Source organism: Ursus americanus, chromosome 10 (genome assembly GCF_024610735.1).
Source record: "Ursus americanus isolate L20-20 chromosome 10, mUrsAme1.1.p, whole genome shotgun sequence".
NCBI classification, from domain to species: Eukaryota; Metazoa; Chordata; class Mammalia; order Carnivora; family Ursidae; genus Ursus; species Ursus americanus.
Window position 1 is genome coordinate 15,451,305 of NC_142136.1, and position 23,815 is coordinate 15,475,119.

At 36.9% G+C, this 23,815-nt stretch overlaps 1 protein-coding gene across 3 annotated transcripts in view; it reads right to left on the reverse strand.

Annotated features, from left to right (window-relative positions):
• Nucleotides 1-247: 247 nt before the first annotated feature.
• GPR180 (G protein-coupled receptor 180) overlaps nt 248-23,815 on the reverse strand; it is a 40,309-nt gene continuing 16,741 nt past the window's right edge. Inside the window, exons 4-10 of one of the 3 annotated variants that reach the window (XR_006782097.2) lie at nt 22,633-22,813; nt 22,442-22,491; nt 19,182-19,339; nt 16,190-16,381; nt 14,227-14,304; nt 12,915-13,235; nt 248-465 (exon numbers count right to left, since the gene is read on the reverse strand). Coding sequence is in view for 2 of the 3 variants with exons in the window: in XM_045810993.2 (XP_045666949.2) it covers nt 13,077-13,235; nt 14,227-14,304; nt 16,190-16,381; nt 19,182-19,339; nt 22,442-22,491; nt 22,633-22,813 (818 nt within the window). In the remaining variant the exon portion in view is untranslated. Of the gene's footprint in view, nt 466-7,558; nt 13,236-14,226; nt 14,305-16,189; nt 16,382-19,181; nt 19,340-22,441; nt 22,492-22,632; nt 22,814-23,815 lie in introns of those variants that run through there. The other 2 variants (XM_045810993.2, XM_045810994.2) reach the window with 2 other exon arrangements.

Here is a 23,815-nt window from a genome sequence, read left to right on the forward strand (position 1 = left end):
CAGGAGCACAGCAGAGACTACCACAGGCTGAACGAGCCAACTCAACCCAATGGGGACTTCCTGGTTGCAGGATGTAGCCATAGGAACCCTTTGAGATGTTTTGTTTTATTAATTTGGCTCCTTCTATTTCTCACTAGTGCCAACACTTTCAAGATAATGCAGTTTAGACATGTCACAGCTGCTGAAACTCAGCATAAGCTTAAGCTGACAGTGGTGTGTCATCAAGCACCAGAAAGGCCAAAACAACATTATGATAAAGAGCAGAAGTATGAAAAAGAAGAAGACAAAGGGCAGGAAATATTGCCTTACCGACTTAAAGCAGAGCCCTGGGGGGAAACATCTGGTTCAGAGCAAACAGTGATCCTTTCAGCGCAGTGAAGGGGTCTTGCTGGAGCGAGTGAAGGCTGACCACATGGGAGAGACGGAGACCCAGAAACTGAAGACCAGGCAGCGACGTGTTGTTCTCTGTAAGGGAATTTCGATATTTAAGGAGGGGAGACATCTATCATCTTGAAATCCAGATAGGAGCTGTAATTTGCGATTTTTACTATTGTGTGTAAAACCCGACCTATGTCGGAACACCTTCTCTTTGAGTTTTCAGGTTAAGTTTACGAACCATTTTATACGCGTTGAGGAACAATCAGAGGTAGATCCTCCAGGGGGTTAAAAGTATTGTTAGTTTGGAAATACTAAACGTTAACAACTATTGACTATCATTTATTTCTACAAAACTATTGTCCTTACAAAAGGAAATAAAGAATATTACAGTTTACTATTTGATGAACTTCAGTTTTAGCAATCTCTGTATCTGAGGAAAAACCACTTCTCACTTAAAAAATTCACCTTCTCCTCCCCCCCCCCCCCCAATAAACTTTTTACAAACACTCTAACTTCTGGGTAAGTCTTAAAAATTATCTTCTGAAAGATCTATAAGGCTCACAGGCTAGGCAAGAGATTTAAAAGTTTATTTTGTGTGGGTGTAAGTTGGAATGTAGTCGTGTGTAAATTAGATAGAATCTTGAACGTATTCCAATCACGCCTACTTTCTGTTCTAACCACATATGTATGATTATTTAAAGCAAACACTTTCATCTCACGGACATTTAAATATTATCTCCATGAATGAACAGATTAGGAAGAACCTCAGGTTCACTGAAAGTTTTGCACACAACCTTCAGGTCTGTAAATAAAGAACATTGTTTTGAGTAGGCACGAGCACCATATATAATCTTTACAGCAATCCCATGAGTTAGTAATATTAAAACCCATCCCTCACATCTGGCCATTCCTCACTCTATTCAGGAGGACCCCTTCTCTGTGCTAAAAGAATCACTATTTGTTCCAAAACCAGATTACATATAAGAAAATCATCGAAACATGGCAGAGTCAGGATTTGAAATCAGTCTGTTGTGCCAAAAAGCCCCTTTTCTTTCCAGTAGATCATAATACCTCCTAAATATAAAAGAATTCAGCACCTTTTATACCTAACCAGCTATACTGTAAAGCACTTACTGGCAACAAACCTGAAATATAAGTGACACATAAAGCAAACATTCAAAATAATACAACTGACTTTGAATGCACTTTTCAGAACAAACACGAATCTTGTCTTTTTCCAAGACAGCCTCAAGAAGTGAGAGATCTGAATATTTTCATTCTCCAAACTGCCTAAAGTTTCTACCCTTTTAGAGATCCCAGATTTTTTAAATTTTTATTTTTTTTACAGATTTTATTTATTTATTTGACAGAGAGAGAGAGGGAGAGAGCATGAGCCAGGAGGAGAGGCAAAGGGAGAGGGAGAAGCAGATTCCTTGCTAAGCAGGGAGCAGGATGTGGGGCTTGATCCCAGGACCCGGGGATCATGACCTGAGCCAAAGGTAGATGCTTAACTGACTGAGCAACCCAGGCACCCCAAGATCCCAGATTTTTAAAAATCTTATCAGACTGGGGCTGTAAAACTTCCAAAAATATATTGAATGATGATTCTACATCAGGAAATTTGTTAACACTACTCACCATATTAATAGAACAAAAGAAAGATTGTACTATCGTATTCTTAGATGCAGGAAGGATTAGATAACACATCCAACATCCATTTTAAAAAATGTATTTCATTTAAATTATGACACGGTAAAATTGACTTTTTTGGTGCGCAGTTCTTTGAATGTTAATACATGTATAGATTCAATGAAACCACAACCACAATCAGTATAGAGAAAAGTTCTATTACCCCTCAAAAAGTCCTTGGCGTTACCCCTTTGTTGTCATACCTTCCTCCCACCTGGCAACTACTGATCTTTTTTTCCATCACTACAGTTTTCTTTATTTGAAAATGCCATCTAAATGGAATCATACAATATATGACCTTTTAAGATTAGCTTAAAAAAGATTTATTTATTTATTTGAGAGAGAGAGAGAAAGAGTGAGGGGAGGGGGAGAGAGAGAGAATCTCAAGCAGACTCCCCACTGAGTGCAGAGCCTGATGTGGGGATTAATCTCACAATCCATGAGATCACGACCTGAGCTGAAACCAAGAGTCAGGCACTTAACCAACTGAGCCATGCAGGTGCCCCAAGACGAGCTTTTTTTTACTCACCATAATGTTTTTTAGACTCATTCAGGTTGTGTGAACCAATAGCTTGGGGTTTTTGTTTTGTTTTGTTTTACTACTGGTAGTATTCCTTTGTATGGGTATATTATACTTTGCCAATTCAGGACATTTGGGTTTCCAGTTGTTCTTGATTGTGAATAGAGCTGCCATAAACATTTGTGTACAGATTTTTGTAGGAATATAATTTTTCACTTCTCTAGGGTTAATACCCAGAAGTGGGGTTGCTGGGTCATATGGTAATGTATTTAACTTTATAAGCAACTGCAAAACTGTTTTCCAAAGTGGCTGTACCATTTTGCATTCCCACCAGCAATGTAGGAGAGTTCTAGTTGCTTCACATCCTTGGCAGGACTTAATATTTTCAGTATTTTTATTTTGGTCATTCTAATAGGTACATAGTGGCTATCTCACCATGATTCTAATTTACAGTCCCCTAATGGCTAATTATGTTGGACACCCACCTCTTCGTGTGCTAATTTGTCATCTGTATATTATCTTTGGTGAAGTGCCTGGTGAAGAATTTGGTCCATTTTTTTTAACTGGGTTATCATCTCACTGTAGGGTTTTAAGAGTTCTCTATACATTCTTTATGTAGAGTCCTTTATTAGATATGTGATTTCCAAATATTTTCTCCCAGACTGTAGTTTGTCTGTTCATCCTCTTAACAGTGTCTTTTGTGAGCAAAAGTTTTTAATTCTAATGAAGTCGAATTTATCAATATTTCTCTTGGGGTTTGGGCTTTTGGTGTCTAAGAACTCTTTGCCTAACCTTACGTCACAAAGATTTCATCCTATGTATTCTAAAAGTTTTACAGTGTTATGCTTTACATTTAAATTTTGATTAATTCTGAATCAATTTTTGTATAAGATGTGAGGTTGCAGTTGAGATTATTTTGCATATGGATGTCCAATAGTTCCAGCAGTTTGTTGAAAAGGCAGTCACTTTTCCACTGAATCGCCTTTACTTTCTCTCTGCCTCCTCTTATATTTTTTGGAAGAGATTGTGTAGAATTGGTGCTATTTCTTCTTTATATGTTTCATAGACTTCACCAGTGAAACCATCTGGGCCTGGAGATTTCTGTTTCTGAAGGCTTTTAAACAAAAATTCCTTGTAGTTACAGGACTACTTTGGACATTTAGTTCACCTGGAGTGGGTTTGGGTAGTTTGGTGTTTGTAGTAATATGCTATGGGTCCTAGGCATCCCTGTATGCCCTCATTGGGTATGCCAAGATGCAAAGCTCTAACCACTCTTTCTCTGGGCCCGTTCTCAGGGCTGTGTTTGCAGGGAGTAGGATGAGGTAGCATTTTCCTCTCAACACAGTGCCAGGATTTTTTGTTTGTTTTGTTTTTTTAGAGAGAGAGAGTGGGGGTAGGGGGACAGAGAGAGAGAGAAAAAGCATCTTAAGCAGGATCCATGCCCAGTGTGGAGCCTAACTTGAGGCTCGATCTTATGACCCTGAGATCATGGCTTGAGCTGAAATCAAGAGTTGGATGCTCAACTCACTGAGCCACCCAGGCATCCCCATAGTGCTGGTTATAAAAGGGATAAATTTCCCAACTTTGGTGTTCCTTGGGGCCACATGAATCTCACTGCATGTGTAATATCAATCTAGTCCCACTACCGACTATACCTATTGCACCAGTGGATTTAGGAGTTGTGTGTAGCCAACCAACAGGAAGCTCATGATATTTGCTATACTACGAATAACAAAGTCCTTCATCTCTGACCTAGGAGTCTCGTGTGCTCTGCAGCCTTTATGAAGCAGTAACAGGTTAACTAGTTAGCTTGTAAAGAAAAGTAAAATATTGGACTCTTCATAGTTCTTGACATACACTTTCCAGAGAATAAGTTATTAAATCTAAATTGTCATATTTATGTAGAGGATTTTTTTTCTTTGCAGTAGTTCCTTATTGTTCTGTTAATGTCTGCCGAGTCTGATACCTCCTCTTTAGTGACAGATATTAGTAATTCATGTCACCTTTTTTTTTCCTTTGTCAATTTTGCTAGAGGCTTATTAATTCTATTGATCTTTTCCAAGAACCAGTCATTGATTTTTTCCATGGATTCCTGTAATCAAGTTCATTGATATCTATTCTTATCTTTTATTATTTTCTTTCTCCTGCTACTTTGGGTTTATCTTTTATTTTCTTTTTGTTTTCTTAAATTAAAAGCTTAGATTATTGATTCAAGACTTTTCTCCTTTTCTCTATAAGCATTTTGGTTTTGAAGATTTTATTTTAAAAAAATTTTTAAAATTATTTTTAAAATTAAAAAAAAATATTTATTTGCGAGAGAGAGCATGAGCAGGGGAAGGGCAAAGGTAGAGGGAGAAGCAGACTCCCTGCTGCTCAGTGGGGAGCCTGATGCAGGGCTTAATCCCAGGACCCTGAGATCATGACCTGAGCCGAAATCAGATGCTTAACTGACTGAGCCACCTAGGCATCCCGAAGATTTTATTTTTAAGTAATCTCTACACCCAATGTGGGGCTTGCACTTACAACCCTGAGATCAAGAGTTGTATGCTCTACTGACTAAGCCAGCCAGGTGCCCCTCCTTATAAGCATTTAATGCTATAAATTTATTCCTAAGAAATATTCTTCCTTCCATACATTTTGATATGGTGTACTTTCATTTTGTCAGTCCAAAATATATTTAGTAAGCCACCGTTAATTTAAAAGTAGTTTTTCAAGTATTTGTAGATTTTCTAGCTATCTTTTTGTTATAGATTATGATCAGAGAGTGTATTGGCATAATTTCAGGTTTTTTTAGACTTTTTTATGGTTTATTACCCAGGTCATGGTCTATCCTGATGAATGGTCCATGTGTACCTGAAAAGACTATATCCTGCTGCTGTTGGGTAGAGTGCTCTATAAATGTCAAGCAGATCCCATTGACGGTGTTTTTCAGTTCTATATTCTAGCTGATTTTCTACTAGTTCTACTGATGACTGAGAGATGAGTGTTGAAGTCTCCAACTACAAATATGGGTTTGTCTATTTCTCCTTTCAGTTTTGTCAGTTTTTGCTGAATGTATTTTGAAGATCTGCCATTTGGTGTATACACTTAAGATTGTGAGTTCTTGGTGAATCAATTCTTTTATCTTTTCATCCTTTGTTTATCCCTGGTAGTTTTCATTACTCTGAAGTGTACTTTGGTATTAATAGTTATTCCAGCTTTCATTTATTATTGTTTGCATGTGTGTATCTTTCCTGTCATTTTATTTTAGCATTATACTTACATTTAAGTGAGTTTCTGGTAGATAGCATACAATTGGGATATTTTAAAAAATCTATTCTGACAATCTCTGTCTCTTGATTGCTAAATTTAGAACATTTACATTTAGTGTGATTGTTGATATGTTTGGATTTGGGCCTATCATTTTATTATTTGTTTTCTGCTTATTTTTGTTTCTAATTCCTCTGCTTCCCATTTCTTCTCTTCTTTTGGGTTATCTGAACAATTTTTTTTAGCATTCCATTTTAATCTTCATATTGTAATTTTGACAAAACATTGGTGTGTGTGTGTGTGTATAGTTGTTGCTCTAGGGATCACAATATATATTTTTAACTCTTCAAAGTCCACTTGGAATCACATCATGGGGAATGTAGAAATCTTACTGCCATGTTACCAAAACTAATTAACACAGTTTTGAAGATACTAGCAATAAGAGGGTAAAAACGAGAGGTAAAAAAGAGAAAGGAGAGAATAAATATGATCGCTATATGCAGGTGACACAATTGTTTGCCTAGAAAATACAAGAGAACCAGCTAGAAGATTATTACAACTGTTAGGAGAATTCAGTTAGATTGAGAGCAAAATTAAAATACAGAAATTGACACGCTTCATATGTAAAATAACCATTTGCAAGATACAATGAAAGAACACACTAAAATACGCAGGGGGTATCATGAAATGTACAAAGTCTATTATATAAGGAAGTCCTCAAAAAGTGATTGACAAACACATAGTCACATTAAAGAAATAGAAAGGTATTTCATACCAGTTTCTTAGATCACCATGAGAGCAACCACAGGTTCACAGTTAATGAAATGCTTTGCTAAGGAGCCGAAAAGATGAGCAACCATCTGTAGGATTAATATCCAACATGTTAAGGCAGTCAAATCTCCCTAAATTGATATCAAAATTAAAGTCATCGAACTAAAAACAGCAAACAAGATTTTTCTTTTGAAAATCAGAAAAGTTGATTCTAAAGTTCATATTAAAAACTGGTAGGTGCAAGAGCAGTAACAGGTAACTCTCCCTGCCAGACAGTATGGCATATTTTAAAGCTACAATAACTGAAACAGTGCGGTTCTACCACCCTGAACGCACCCGATCTCCTCTAGATCATGAATCAAAGAGTTCACTGGAACAGCCTTAAGTCCAGAAATAGATTAAGCAACAAATCCGTAAGGAAAAGGTAGAATACAAAATCCATTACATTGTAAAGGTGGGAAACCATCTGAAAAATATTAAGTTGGATTCCTAGTTCATATTTTTATAGCAAAATAAATTCTAGATGGATCAAAAACTTTAAACATATAAAAGACCAATCGAATCATTGGCCATAAGGCTGAACTTAATCTTGAATCCCTCTTCCCTCCCTAGAGGTCAGGCCGCTGTCACTGTGATTCAAAGCCCCAACTCCTTAATCACAGGGTTGGTCGGTCTTTCTGGTGTGGTCAGTCTTCATCCTGAGTCATCTCATTAGCACAAACTTTCAGGTTCCACCATGAATAACAAAGACACTTCTTGCACTCAGGACACTCCAAGAATTTACATCCTGGGAAGGTGGGGGGGGGGAGGCTGTAGTGCTGGGAAGAGGGGAAGAGGGCCAGGCAAATTTTTTATTCATTTTATTTTATTCCAAGTGTTTAGAAGCTAACTATAATAGCAAAAGAGTGGAAACCAACACTGTCCAGTGACAGAGAACTTATTTAAAAAAAATTAAAACACACCCATTTAATGGGATTCTATGCAACCAATGAAAAAAATGAGGGCAATTCTGTAGACTGGGATACAGAATAAACTGCCGAATGCGCATGACATTGTGTATGGTATACTATAATATGGCCATCTAGGAGAATAAACAAGAAACTGATAGCAAAGATTGGATCCACGGAAGGGAATGGACAGCTGAAAGAACTTAATTTTTTTACCCTTTCAACCTTCTGATTTTTGCATGACATGCATTCATTATCTGTTTAAGAATAAAACATTACAACATACTTGCACACTTCTCTGAGGATACTGAACATAATGTACAACTTAATCTTTGATTACTAAGAGCCATTGTTGCAAGTTACATTGAACAATAAAGCTCTAAGAGTCTGTTCAGGCACACACGGCTGTTTTCATCCACACTAAATGATGGCTCACTAAATCACAGGCTCCTGTGATATGAGTTATTGTGATTTTTAATTTTTCTGACTTCTCCCAGCTACTTCTCACTACCATCAGCCTTCTTCCTCTAGCTGACTCAAACTTCTTTTAAACTGGTGTTTTTAATTCTTATGGACTAAGAAACAAGGCACATGGTCCTAATACTATATAGAGGAAAACTCCCTTTGACAACTTGAGGAAGCCTCTCATAATTGGTGAGTTTGAGAGATTAAACTTCATAACAACTACCTGACTACTCAAGATTTTTACACATTCTTGGTTCCATGTAACTGAATAAAGAACAGACAAGGCATTAAGTCATTATGGGAAGTCCTATGATTTAATTAATGCTATATTGCTAAGTACATGTCTGAAACTTTTTCAAAATTGCTTTCATTCATTAATTCAAAAAATATTTTTGAGTATCTAGTGTGCACCAGGGAATGTTCAAGGTACTAGGGATACAGCAACGAACAACAGAGACAATGGCCAAACTCCCTCAGAATTTACATTCTAACTGGGGAGAGAGGCAGCAGGCAGAGAAAAAGCGTAAGTACTATAACAAGAAAAGGGGAAATGTGGGGCACCTGGGTGGCACAGTGGTTAAGAGTCTGCCTTCGGCTCAGGGCATGATCCCGGCGTTATGGGATTGAGCCCCACATCAGGCTCTTCCACTATGAGCCTGCTTCTTCCTCTCCCACTCCCCCTGCTTGTGTTCCCTCTCTCACTGGCTGTCTGTCGAATAAATAAATAAAATCTTTAAAAAAAGGGGGGGGGGAATGTGATGGAGCAGTTAGGACAGGGTAGCAGCATAGACAGGATACCTATCAATCAGCATCTGATCAGAGAAGAACCACTAGGATATCATACACGCACGCCATTTTAATATAGAAAATAAGGGACTATAGGAGGCTGTTCTTTTTTGTGTTAGGCAGGTGGGAAGGGAAGATGGGTGTGAAGTGGGGGAACTGCCAGAATGAGTGGAACCCATGGGGATTCATGCCAGTCTCTCACTGCCTCCAAGCTCAATGATGGGGCTGTGCCACAGAACCCGGCACCCTTTGTCACAGAGTGAAATACACACCTGGCCCAGAAGAAAATAAAGGAGGTGATCCAGTAGGAGCTGCCATTCCTGTGTGCCTGGTTTTTGGCCCACAGACCAAAAAGATAAGCCAGAAGATAAGTGATAATGTGGGTGAGCTGCAACAATGCGTGGCCTGCTTGGAACTTTCAATTATAAAAAGAAACTGGATCTGGCTACTTAACTTCTGCCTTCTAAATCTCACACCACACAACTCTTGTACCCCGCACGATCCTAAAATCATGCAGGGAGAATCAAGAGGAACGCATCTCCAGCTTAGCCACATTGGCACCATATAAAAAGCCACTACAGATGGTCAGAAGTCTCTGAAAGATACCTGAGCTGAGAACCTGGAGGGTGAGGATTCAGCCACACAACCATGCCAAGATTTGGAAGAGAGTATTCCAGGCAGAAGAAGTAGCTACTGCAAAGCCCTGAGGCAGTGATATAAATGAGGTATTTTTTAATGATGAGGCCAGAGTATGGTGAGAGGGAGAGTGGTATGAAATAAGATCAGAGATAGAGGCAGGGACCAGATCACGTGGGATCTTGTGGAACATGGTAATGAGCATGGATCACTTTTTTCTAAGTGCAATGGGAAGCAAATGGAGAGTTTTTAACAAGCCAGTAGTAGTTTGATCTGATTTATATTTTTTTAAACTTTATTTTAAAATAATTTCAAACTTAAAAAGAGGCATAAGATTAGCACAAAGAATTCCATTATTCAATTGATTTCCCTTCACTTTGCAGAGAATGGGCTTTGGTGGACAGGACCACTGCTTTCTAGGACTCTTCCAGGTCTCCTGGTGTCCTATGTGAACGACACTCCTAGAGGACAATGTGCATGATGCCTTGGGAGTTGTGCAGAAAGGGCTGCCCAAGTGAGGAAGCAGGAATATTCCTTTGAGAACTACTGCAAGGAGTTCAAGCTAGTGTGCTTCCACAGTTTTCAGATTTCACAGGAAAACCAATCTTGTTATTTTTCTCAGTTCTCAAATTCATGTTGGTACAAAAACCAGTATTATCTCTCAGATCTGGTCTCAAATTGACTGGTTACTGCATTACTTCTCAAAAACAAACAGAAAACCTCACAGATTTGACACCACTGAAGCTATTTAAAGAGAATGTTACACAAATAATTCCAGATTTCCTAAGAATTTCCAGAGAACAGGCACATCCTCCTAAGGGAAACAGGCGGAAGGGCCAGGCCACTGTTCATGCGGATGTATACGTTCTAGTCTCTACATTACAGTCGGCCTTAGACTTACAGATCTTGTTACTTCAACAGACTTGGCTTTCAAGTTGAGACCATAGAAAACCTTCCTTAAAAAGCTCTTCTGACTAGATTCTCTCTCCCTCTAGCTCAAAGCCAAGGTTCAAATACTGAATATGCTGAGGTGCACACTTACTGATAGATATGCAAGCTCATTTCTGACTTCGGTACAATTTTGGTTTAACGTTAGAATCAAGAGTTAAATTTACTATGGATAGCCATGCATTTTCACTAAAAACATACACACCTAATAGGTGGTCATTAAATCATGAGGGTAAAAAGTAGAAAAACGAAAGAAGTCTGGTGCCTTTAGAGAAGTCATTTCTTACACTCAGTTCAAGGGGAGATCTGCTAGCACAGTAGGGCTCAGTTACAAGAAGTGCTTGACACACAGCACACATTCAGTTAAGTAGGAGCTAATATTATTACGTGTGTCAATAAAAGTAAATATCTTCTATACTTCCCCAAGACAAGAAACAAAATGCTTCTGAAAAAAAGAAGAAAAAAAGAGCTCTGGACACAACCATTCATCTTCTTTAAGAAAAAAAATGTAAAAATAGATTTTAAAAAAGCATGATCTGACAGAAAGAAAAGTAGAAAAGTTTTGATCTTTAATGAGAGTCTGCAGTACATACTTATCCTTCCATGCTCTGTGCCGACAGAGCTCCACATAAACATTCAGCAGAAGAGTGGATGCTGTGCCATGACTTACGAACTATAAATTTTCAGCTCTGATTACTAAATTTATTAACAATGTTTTATGTGTTATACGTTAATTATTAACAACTGTTTTCCTTCATTGAACAACGGCTCTTGAATAACAAAATAAATTATCAACAAATTCAACCATAAATTAAAAAATAATAAAATAAAAATAAAAAGACCTGTTAGAGTTTCATACACACAAGCGCAGTAACACATTTCATATATTTGGATTACCGTTTCTATGTTCTTTGTGTAAGGTAACAGAAAAATTGTTCCCTATTTCTACTGGTGCCAAGTTCACAAAATTTATGAAAAGGCTTCCCCTTTTTTATTCTGCTTAATTCACTGCACCTCAGTTGAACACAACAGACAGTACCTGGGCTTATGACTGGGATGTGGTATAAGGAAAGGTCGTGATCACACAGCAGATCGTGTAAACCTAAAATAGACCTCAGACTTCCTAGAAGTAACCTGTAGCCCTCATTTATCAAATAATTTACAAAGAACCATTAGAAGGATGATTAAATGAGCAGGCTGACCTCTGTCACTCTGTCAGTTTGCTACTCATAAACATATATATTTTGCCTTTAAAATGAAACAGAAAATACTGTTCATTTCCAATGAGACTAGGTGTAAGGTAAGAACAAAAACGAAGCCATAGCTACTTTCAAGTTACACTGTGTTATTTTAACTATTTAAAAACTTTAATTACCAGATCAGTGCACCATTTCTTGCTTAAAAATGTAATACCGTTGGAAGCAGATAAAAAATATATATTAAAAAAATAAGCCAGATGTAAAAATGAAAAGGCCTGAACAGCATGACACACAGAAACAGAATAATTTCCAATCAGTGACTACTAAGGGGAATACTCATTTTATACAGCAGGGATTGACAACCAGTTAGCAATTCTTTAAACAGGCACTTGATAGAGTATTTTGTAGCTAGCATACTCAATACTGGGGCATCACATACACAAAAAAATATGGCTTTATTACAAAGGATTCAAGATGGCAACTACTTAGAATCCAGTGCCAACACGGATTATAACAAATCCAGTGAGTATTTTGTTTTTCAATTATTCATAGAAAATTTAATCCTGATTAAGTATCCTTGGGCAGGAATTCATGGGTAGTTGATGACTGAAACCAACATTTATGTGAAATGCTTCTGTTAATTTAATCTGTGTATACGGCTTAATTATGATTGGGGATTCAATGTAAGAGAAATGAATTATATCAGGATTAAAATTTTAGTAGCATATCACATAGTACGTTTTTCTTCTCTCTTTTTAAACATGTAACCCTGCTTGTCCCTTCACTTAAGTGCTCAGATTTTAAAACTTTGTAAGGAACAACCAATGTAATGTATCTGAGCTTTATTTTTCATAAACTATCTGTCAAAAACCCTTTGCTAATCAAGCCATAACCTGAACTAGGGCCAAAAGTGAGAAGAAAATGGAGAAGAACCCCACACACAAATAAAGAAAAGTTTACTCATTTAGCTATAAATATATTTTATATTCACATTCTGAAGTAATTTCAATTCCTTTAAACTCCAATTTGAAATGTGTTTTCCTTAAAGCATAAAAAGAAGTTTTTAATCAGTGTATTACACTGATTCTGTAATTGGAGTTAGTTTAGATATGTATAAGCAAGTAATCATTTAACTGATTACTTTTTATAAGACTATCAAACCTGAGTTAACTATTGATATGAGGCATTACAAGTGGTGAATCTCTTACCAAAATATCATATAATTCTTTTTCATCTTAATTTCCACAGAGAAATTGCATAAGTCACGTTATAACAACACTTCCTTGAAAGTTTATTAAGCATATTTCAAAACATTTCATTTATTACCTTTTTTTCAGTTTGATACTGCTTAAATGCAGTCGTATAAATAACATGCTCTGCCTTCTTTGTTCAATTTTTCACACCAAAAGTATGAAAAAAGAGTCACTGTATTTGGATCCTTATTGCACTCTTAAATCGATTCACTTTTCCTTTAAAGAAAATCAAGTATCAGAAGTGAGGCCGACTTTTGTGTCCAGATGATATGGTCAGTGGTAGTGTTACTGAAGACAGTGAAGAAACTTCCCAGTATAGACTGTGGGACAGAAAGAGTCTGTAGAGAATAACCATGGAAACAGACTGACAAAGGATAACACCTATTGTAATAACCTGAAAAGAAAAGAAAGGGAATGCTTTTACCACACGCAAAAACAAACAAATTATGTTCAATTTATCGTGAACCTATATACTTTCCGTTTACATACAAAATACACATATACATATCCTGCTCTATCCTCTATCTTTAACATGGGTACATTTTATCAAAGAAATTTTCAAGAGGAAAATATGACTAATGTTCAGAACTGTAATCGTTCAAAGGCAAAATTTATTGAACAGTTAAGTTTAGAGACTCCAAAATAAGACACATTCAATTTGCTAAACCATGCTCTCCTCAGGGTGCACACACTACCGAAAGTGGTAAGAAAAATCAGGTTCGTGGCTAATCTGGTTAAGAGGAGTAAAGCATGCCCCACCTGAATCCTGAAGAGCATTCTAAAAGCCCTTTCAAAAATTCTCAAGTTGCTTCTTTATTTCTGTAGACTACTGTCCTATCTATTTACCCTTTGCGAACACCTCAGGTTCCAGAACCATCTGTGTGTTCTAGCCCACACTGCCTTGCTTGTAAGCGGTACCTGGCAGAGCACAATGCAATGACGGAGCAGTCTACCTACGCAGCCAGGTATCCGCACAATCAAGTGTGGCCCCCTTGCGCGTGGCACCCCCATCTGCAGTCTGGTAAAGCAACTAGACTGATTTTTCATCAATCTATTTTGATTTTTAACCACTGTGTCTTAAAAAATTTTAATCCGTTGTTCGTAACAAAGATGGATCATGAATTGTCTAATTTATAAAACAGTATTATGAAATAGTCTGAAATAATAAAAGCGATTTTCATCATTTTTTTATTAACTAGAATGAAACATTTTTCTTTTATATTATAAAGTTCTTATTTATATACTCACCAGTTCAATTATTTTGTTTCAACGTTTTGTTTTAAAGAATTCAGAAAACCTGATGAGTGGATAAATAGGGCTTTTCTACTTTAATAATTTCTCAATAAAGACAACAAAAAACTACTGCGATCATGTATATTACCTACCTTATCTCTTTGGTAGTCACTAAAAATGACAGAAATACATGCAAGACCTGGATGGCATAAAAACCACAAGATACAGCCCTGAAACAAATGACAGATCGGTCAAATGAGTACATCTGGATGTTTATTTCCAGAAGGTGCCAGATAAAAAAAATTACTAACCTATTTAGGAGGTCCTGATTGACCTCAATTGGTCTTTAGAAGTTCAATCTAATAAAATGTAAAAATAAATTTGCTATTGCTGTGATAATATTTTGTTTCTAATCAAATGCATATTTTAAATTTTATATTTGTAATTCTCTCATATGAACCCATTTTAATATACTGCATTGTATATATTACATACTTAAACATGAAAATACATTAATATAAGTAACATCAAAAGTTGAGAAAAGCAAAGTACAAATGTGTAATATTCCTATAAAAAAAGAATGTATAAAAAACACATTCGTATTTGCATGTAGAGATACACAAAGAAATTCTGTAAGAATATCCAAAACACCGACTTAATAGTGGTGGCCCGTTTGCTGATTAGTACGTAAGAGAGTGGAATTGGGCAAGAATGGGAAACTTTTTAACATTATACTCTTCAAGCATCTCTTTCCTATTTTTCCAAGAACGGCCATGTATTTTCTTTTCCAAAATTAAATTTGAAGTAAAAGAGTAAGTTAATAAATAGTAGCTGCTGAGATGCTCAGTACTTTGAAGATAAGGGAAAAAACAAGATGTAAAATTTGTTTAGCATGCTACTACTGCTTGTGTAAATATGGAAGGAAATACACAGGAATATTTGAAATTCTCTAGGAAGATAAATTGGGAATTAACAGCAGTGATTATATGAGGAGATAATAACTGAGTAGATGGGAGAGAGGGAAAAAATATTTGCTTCTCTTCTAATATTTTCAGATGTTTGAACCCATTAAAAAAATTAAATTAAAACATATAAAATAATTTTTTTAAGTTCAAGAAAAAAGTTTGGACCAGTTTTAAACACAGACCAAAAGAGGAAATTTCATTTTAAAACACCTTAAATATATATTACCTTTCCAAACAAAAAGCATTCCTGTTTCTGTGAAAAATTCAAAGGCAAAATGGCGTTTTCTTGCCTGTTTGGTACTCAGAAAGCTGAAGTGGGTTCTGGAGCTGCAGGAGCAGCTTTAAAATGATGAACGCTGGGAATAAGCAATCTGGCCCTCCTTCCACAGCCGCCCTCGAATGCCGAGCACTGTGCACTCGGCGTGGGGGGATGCTGACGAACAGCTTATCTGAATGCTGTTCTGAGGTGCCAGGATGAAGGCGTATGGATACTCTCAATCTGACAGAAAACTATAGCCTTCTAGCGAGGTAGGCTCCTGCAATGTTACTGCCCTGACTTCTCTCCTCATCTTTTCCTTCATTAAATGGGTAGAGAAAAAATACCAAATTTGCTTTCAGATCCCACTTGTGTAAGAAGGACATAGAAAGGAGGAATAAAGTCAATGTGACCTCACAGGGAGGTAGTGAAATGGCTGAAACATAGTATGTGCTCGCCTCCTGCTTCACCTGCTTATGCTGACGAGAGCTCCTCATGGTTAGAAAACACTGCATAACTCTGACAGTAACAGTTCATAATTAATAAGTGGTTTTTGAGAAATGTAAACTGTTTTCTAATTTAATTTTTTAAAAACTCCGATACTACAGGAAAATAAAAGTGAAATTCCTATTGATAAATTATGACCCAGGCAAAACTGACCTACCTAAGATTACAAGAAACTACGATTTCACAGGTTCTGTAAAATGGGAATAGTAATACCTACATCTCATAGGCTGTAAAGATTAAATGCATTAAAGCACATCAAGGGCATATCTTAGTGCTCTGGCACATCATAAAAACTTAACCAACATTAGCATGGGGTTGCTTAACCTCCCAAAAAAAGCAGGACAAAGCGGATAATCAGAAGAAGCCATTTTCTACCCAAACCCATACTTTGGCAAACGTGATGTAGAACTCCCTTTTAAGCGTGCTTCTCTCCACTGTGATGATCTGGTAGAGTCCACAGCCTAACGACAATGCCAGGCAAATCCTTAAAATGATTAGCAAAATCCCAGCTAAGTTGTGATGTGAATGGTAGCTGTGAGGACTGGTATCTTCAAACTGTTCCCAAAGTAGCAAAATACTCTGCAAAATACAATATTACATTTAGAGGAACAAAACCCTGTCTACTCATAAATACTTTGTCAACTCTTTTCAAACATCCCCTTAAAGAGTATATGAACATTCCCAAGAGGTTCTAAGATTTACCAGACTACACAGGCTGTTGACTAGTAAAGCACAGGCATCAGGTATAGATTTTTCCTCCCTGATACCCTAAGCTAAGAAAAGGGATTTTTATCAAATAAGACCACATACAAAACATAAAAAATGCAGTTGCCACCACGATTCAAGCAAGACATCTCTAAGGATGAAAATAAGTTGAAAACATTAAGAGACTAAACCTAAACTTTCTTCTACATCTCTCTTCCTTCAGCACCATATTAGGAATCAAACTGCCCTGTATTCAAGCTCATTATCTCAGGATAACTGAAATATCCAGTATCTTCTGTAATCCAGAAGCGAACAAGTCAGAATTGTTGATTTCAGATGTCACTCCCCAGGGTAAAGGAGAGAGAGAGAGAGAGAAAGTATGTGTGTGTGTGTGTGTGTATTTTTTTTTTTTTTGAGTGAGAATGAGTACATGTGCATGCACAGGCAGTGGGGAAGGGCAGAGGGAGAGGGAGAGAAACCCCAAGCAGGTTCCACACCCAATGTGCAGCCCGATGGGGGGGGCTCAAACCCATGACCCTGAGATCATGACCTGAGCCGAAATCGAGTCGGACCCTTAACTGACTGTGCCACCCAGGCACCCTAAAGGACAGTGCATTTTTAATATTCACTATAAGCACTCAGGTTATTCATGAATAGCCAACAGTTACTCATCCTTTTGTTTGTTGACTTCTTTTTCCCATATTGTTACCATTATAGTAAAAAGCTCAGCAATTCCTCATTAGCTGTTCTGTTTATGGCTATTCAGTAGAAACTTTCCTTCCATCTTTTCCAAATGTCAATCACAAATTACTATGTTTTTGCCATCGCACATGTCAGTAGCCCTGTGTTTCCTTCGTTTGCCAACTCAGCCCTCAGAATTGTCTTCAGTGGCTTCCAAAGAATTCAGATGAAAACTCAGTCATTAAATCCAATTCTTAGACTTTATGGGGTTTGTCAGCAACCCTTCCTCTTCTCACTCTCAAATCTTCTATCCTGGTCTTACTCCTACTACCATGTTTGACAGCTGAACCTCTGTCATCCTGCACATGTGCGTTTCCTTGTTAGGCTGACTATTTGCTCTCCATTACTGAAGTGTTACTTCTTCACTCTCCCAAATTATTATACTCGTATGATTGCTTAACTTCTACTTCTAAACTTAACTTTTGCAATAAGGAAGTGCTACCGTACAACTACCACCTCCCGTTATCTATGTGAGGTGATGGATACGTTACCTAGCCTGATTTTGGTGATCATTTCACAAATGCGTGTGTATGTGTGTGTGTGTGTATATATCAAAACATCAAGTTGTATATCTTAATATGTACTTCTATTTGTTACTTATACCCTAATCAAGCCAATAAAAACCCTATCGCTTCCCATGATTCACATTTTTACATATTCCAACTCCATGTTCTCAGATGTGCATAGTAACACGTGACCTGTGGAGTATCCGCATGTATTTATGTAGTTGCGTTCACCGCGTCCGGTGGTTGTTGAGGACCAGGGCTGTGTCTCACTATTCTTCACAGGTGCTTACATGAACTCAAGAGTAGTGTCATAATCTCAGGTCTCAATTCATATTTGTCTATGATAATGGATTAAAATGACAATGAAATAATGAAAATTCAACTTTTAAAAAAGCTCTTTGAGAAATGAGAATTTAACCCAATATTAACACTACTCTCCATAAGCCCTGGATTAAAACATTAAGTTGGTAGAATCTTGACCTTATTTTAATCACTTCTAATTCAGTTATCATTAGCCCTTCGTTCTAATGCCTTAGAAAGGCATTATTTCCTTCCTAACTAAATATCGCCACCTGTGACAGGTCTCTTTCTAACTCAGTCATGAAAGTCAATATACCTATTTCACTTAGCACCTACTATACTAAATAAATACTGAGTAGAAAGATGAATAAAGCACAGGACTTATCCTTCATTAATGAATTTTTCACTTTACTTAATGCATTAAAACTTAGATTATAATGTGCTTGATAGAGCCTAGGTGTAGATTTCACTTTCATCTACAGCTAATGATGGTCACAAACTTAGGATAAATTTTTGTTTATACTTTCCTTAAAAATTTTTATAAAATCCATTGCACATAGCCTTATGGAAATCCTAGAATAGAAGAAAACAAACAAAGAGCTAAGAGAACTAAATCTTCTAAAAGACTATATTTGTTTTTGGATTTGTTTTCAAAAACTAGATCACATTCTTTCTTGTTCTGTATTTTGCTTTTTCACTAATCTCAGATATTCATTTGAATTCTTTCATGTATAAAGTAACAGAACTGGAGCTAAAAATCCTTGCCCATGGATGAATCTCAAATTCACTGATTCACACATTTAAAATGCTGAGTTCTTACTATGTGTTAGAAAATATGAAAGAAAGCTATTAAGTAGGAAATGAGAATCTATCCTAATATGAAGCTTTCTGCACATTTTTAAATAAGCTGATTGAAAGCTCAAATTCAAGTAAATTATAACTAAATTCTGCAATCTACATATACTAGCGCTCAGAACATTACAGGTTATTTGATCTATCACTCTTTAAATTCATACTTTAAAATGAAAAACTTCTCATGGGTCCCAAATTTCACTTTTGAAATGAGGTATGTTCAAGTTTGCATTTTTGCATATTGCAAAGTACAAACCCTGAGTATCAATGCTCACCTGTGTTATGACGATGAATACAGCAATGCCAGTAGATGCAGGAGTAGAATCCCACTGGAGAGGTCTGCTTTGAGATTTCTTCATTCTGACTATTGTCCAACCCATGCATAGACTCAGAAGCAGGTATAACATTTGAATTTGGGAAGCAATGTCAAAAACTAATGGGAAATGAAAACCAAAGTCAACCAAGTTTTCATAATATAAAGGATTTGGTCCTTTTTGCACTGAGAATATAATTATTTTTTTAAGCACAAGAAGATAGGCATTTTCAAAGAAGTTGATAAAATTCAATAATAATTCAATAATAAGAGATATTCAAGTACAACTCTAAAAATTCAAATTTTGTCATTAAGTTTGTAAACATTTCTGAAAACAGAACAATGGCAATTGTCTCTCTCTCTATATATATATCTTTATTAAGACCAACTTTAAATCTCTTTGTGTCTCCCATTTTTCTTAGCTTTTCTAACTACATAATACTGTTCTCTATAACTGCTTATTAAAATAAACACACTTTTTTTTTAATTTTTTATTTTTTTAAAGATTTTATTTATTTATTTGACAGAGACAGAGACAGCCAGCGAGAGAGGGAACACAAGCAGAGGGAGTGGGAGAGGAAGAAGCAGGCTCATAGCAGAGGAGCCTGATGTGGGGCTCGATCCCAGAACGCCGGGATCACGCCCTGAGCCGAAGGCAGACGCTTAACCGCTGTGCCACCCAGGCGCCCCAAAATAAACACACTTTAAATGTAATTTCTGCAATGTGGAGAAGACCAATGTCTTCATTTCCAGGTTGTTAATTATTTTTTGGTGGTTGAATTATATAATGTGAACTTATTTTCTAAAACTATTAACAAGAAGTAGCATGACAATAAAATACACGGGTGCTGTAACACTCAAAGAAGTTGGCTTTAGTGTTGAGAGTCTGAAAGACAAATGAAACTCTCCCTGCGTTAGTGTGACGCGCCACCAGGTGGCCATCACTGACACTGCAGGGGAAGGCCGCTACTTTACAAAAAGGAGGCAACAAGACCACCCATCCAGTTCTGCTTGGAGCAAACAACAATCTATAAATACTCCAAGTTCCACGCATTTTTATTTTGGAAACTAGTATTTACTGACTTAAAGAAGATGACCACTTTCTTATCTCATCACAGGGTATTTTGATGTGGATTTTGGAATAAACGCGATCAGAATTTAACAAAGTGAAATTTTCCTGAAATTGCCAGCGTATATACCTTTGATGTCTACAATTTTTACTTCTTTTATATAAAGATATTCTTGCAGAAACAGGTAAAACAAGCTGTACTACAATATATTAAACAGTTACAAGCTGAAAACCTATTAATGATACACCTTTCCAGATATATTTTGACCATTTTCCCTCTACTCTGCCATCCAAATTAAAACTGGACTCTCCACATTTGTGGTCATATATTTGTAATAGTGAAATCTGATAATAAACTGTTACTACATTTGAATGGTACAAAATGTCATGGCCTTTCAGATCAAGCATGATTTTCTTACATCACAGATTGTAAGTGACTGTGATGCCAATTACTTTTATTAAACCCCTCACAATACATACTCAGTTACTTAAAGAAGTCAGCCAAAGGAATAGTCCTGCATAAGTTGCTAGTTAGCAAAAACAAATACCTGGGGGGAAAACATTTCTTTGTATACTAAGACACATATTGACAGAACACTATAACTGTAAGCACAGGTAGAAAACTGCATATCTGTCACTGAAAAATAACTAATTGTACATAAAATACAGAGGTCACAAAAAAATCCCAGTCTGTGTGATTTTATTAAAAATCTTGACATTTTGGGGCGCCTGGGTGGCACAGCGGTTAAGCGTCTGCCTTCAGCTCAGGGCGTGATGCCGGCGTTATGGGATCGAGCCCCACATCAGGCTCCTCCGCTATGAGCCTGCTTCTTCCTCTCCCACTCCCCCTGCTTGTGTTCCCTCTCTCGCTGGCTGTCTCTATCTATGTCGAATAAATAAATAAAATCTTTAAAAAAAAAAAAAATCTTGACATTTTAATCATTTAACTGATTAAACCTGTTGTCAGAACACCAAAATCTAGCAACATTTATTGTAGTTTAATAAAAAAAATAGTAACTTTTGCTTTTTAACATACAGTGAAGATGCCAGACAGCCTAAAACACTATTTTGTATACAGCAGACACTCACAGAAATTCAAAAGTCCTTGGTTTTAGTAGTAGCTTCCACTGCTGGGCTTTTGTTTGCTTTGCCTCTCAAAATGCAGCAGCTAAATTATTTCTCAGGTTCTGTTCAGCTTTAAAATTCTATAGTTCTATTAAATATTCTGAGTCACCTAAGAGACAAGGGCAGGAGAAGCCAGAGCTCTCAATGCTGTTCAACAGGAGAAGCAACTCTCGCTCATGTCCAAGAAATTACCAGTACACATCCTCTTCAGTAGGAAAACAAAGATTCTAGAAGGTTTAAAGTCTTAACACGAGGAGGATAAATGGTTCCTGAAATCATTACAGAGATTACATTGAGCTATCCTATTAAATGAAGAGAGATGAGACCAAAAGAGAATTATGGAAATATTTTAAAAGGTAAATCCTAGAATGGTTTCATATTCAGAATCTGCTTTTTTAGAACAAATCTTGAGTATTTTTCTGGGACTGAGAATGGCATTACAGTTTATGGGAACTTTTAAATATTTTCCCCATCATGCTTAGTTGAAAAATTACTTCATCAAAGTTCTTCATACAAATAAAAGAATGAAGCTGTGAGGTCAATTCGATTATAGGTATAGTATACTCTCTGGCTCTGCGTCAGAAATAGAAAAAGTTTAAAAAGGGATGAAAATAGGAAAACCACCTCAGCTTTGGGATCAGAAAACCTGGGTCTGAGTTTGGTCTCTACTGCTCAACAGCTGCTGACATTTGGAAATGTGCTTCCTGTCAATGAGCCCAGATTCTTTATGTGCAAAATAGGGATAAACACCTCTACTTCACTGAGTTTTCATTGAGATAACTGAGAAAAGGCATATAAGTATGCTCCAAAACCAATGAAGAACTACACACATTACCTATCAGCAAGAAGGAACTAAATGGGACATATGGGAACGAAAACTGTGATCCTCTTTTCAGTTGGGTTGAATTCTAACCAACCCTGGATAGAAAAATTGTATCAGGACAAAAATAATTTACAAAAAAGGAAAACAAGCCAGAAGCAGATAGGAAGTTTAGGTTTCAAAAAACCCATCTCAGAAAGATACTCACATTCTGCCAAACTTCCCATAAAAGGTATCCCTATTCCATCTTTGGAGTAACTGAGGAATTGAAGAGAAGAGTATTAGTGTAAATTACAAATGCGCAAAGATGGTTCATAATCAAAGCAAGCATAATTTTGGCAAACTAATTAGGATTAATTAGATGTACTGCTGAACACAGTTTTAGTGGTTTCGAGTTACCTGGAGAAATGAATATAATTGGCTAAAGCTGAGCTGGCTTGTAGCAGCAGCGCCGCTGTCAGAACCTTTAGGATCACGTGCATGGGCCCTCCTTTCTTGATAGCCTGCCACAATGACTGAGCATAAATGCAAGCAAGCACAAAGTACACCAGGACTAAGAGGAAAAAGAACTCATGTAACCCTGTGAAGAGAAGAAAGGAGTTTCCTTCAGTACAACAAAGCCAGTCATAGTGTGGGGTTGCTTTCAAATCATCCTTCAATATATTTCTAGAACTTGCTTTTTTAATTGGAGACAGAGCATTCACTTTTGCATGGAAAAAAAGGGAAATTGTTAAAATGTAAATAATTTCCTACTTTGGGATAAAGATTTAAATGTAAGAAGGCAGATTAAACTAAAGTAGGTAAAATCAATCTATAAAAAAGCATCGTGGTCAGGGGATAAGCCCGAAGACTAACCATAAGACACAGTTTTGTTAGAAAACAGTAAATTAAAACAAGGATTTTGGCATTCAGTTAGACATATTTTTTACCCCCAAAGTGGATTACTTTAGCATGAAATTTAGGAAGATTTCATCAACAATAGTTTAATACACCCTGACAATGGTTCTCAAAGTATGATCCCTGGGCCAGTGGCATTAGTTGGGAACTTGTGAGAAATAGAAATGCACATTTTGGGGCCTTATCCCAGCTCTACTATATCAAAAATTCTGGGAGAGGGGAGCAGCAAGCTATGTTTTAATAAGCCCATCAGGTGACTGATGCAAAAACACAGCTCTGGAATGTACCATGACATTTCCAGTTGGACAAAGTTTCCAAATACCTGTTATGACCAGAGTCCCCTTCTGAAGTAAACTGTCTTCAGCTCTTTCAAAGAGGAAATCCTATGGAGACCATGAGACTCCACTCCGCAGCTGACTAAGACTGTAATACCTGACCGAACGGCCACCAATCTGAAGACTAGCCGCTGGCCACCAGACTAATGTGGTTCTCAAAAGTAAGTCAGGCTAATCATATTCTCTCAGGAAATGAAACCGCAAAACATGGAAGAAATCAGGCAACAGAAACTGAAGTTGAAAGGAGCTGATGCTGGGACAGACCAAAGACAGCAGATCAGGCCACAGTGACATAAATATTTTGAGTAAGCCGAAATTTTGAATAAGCAAAGGGAGCTGGCTGGTAAAGA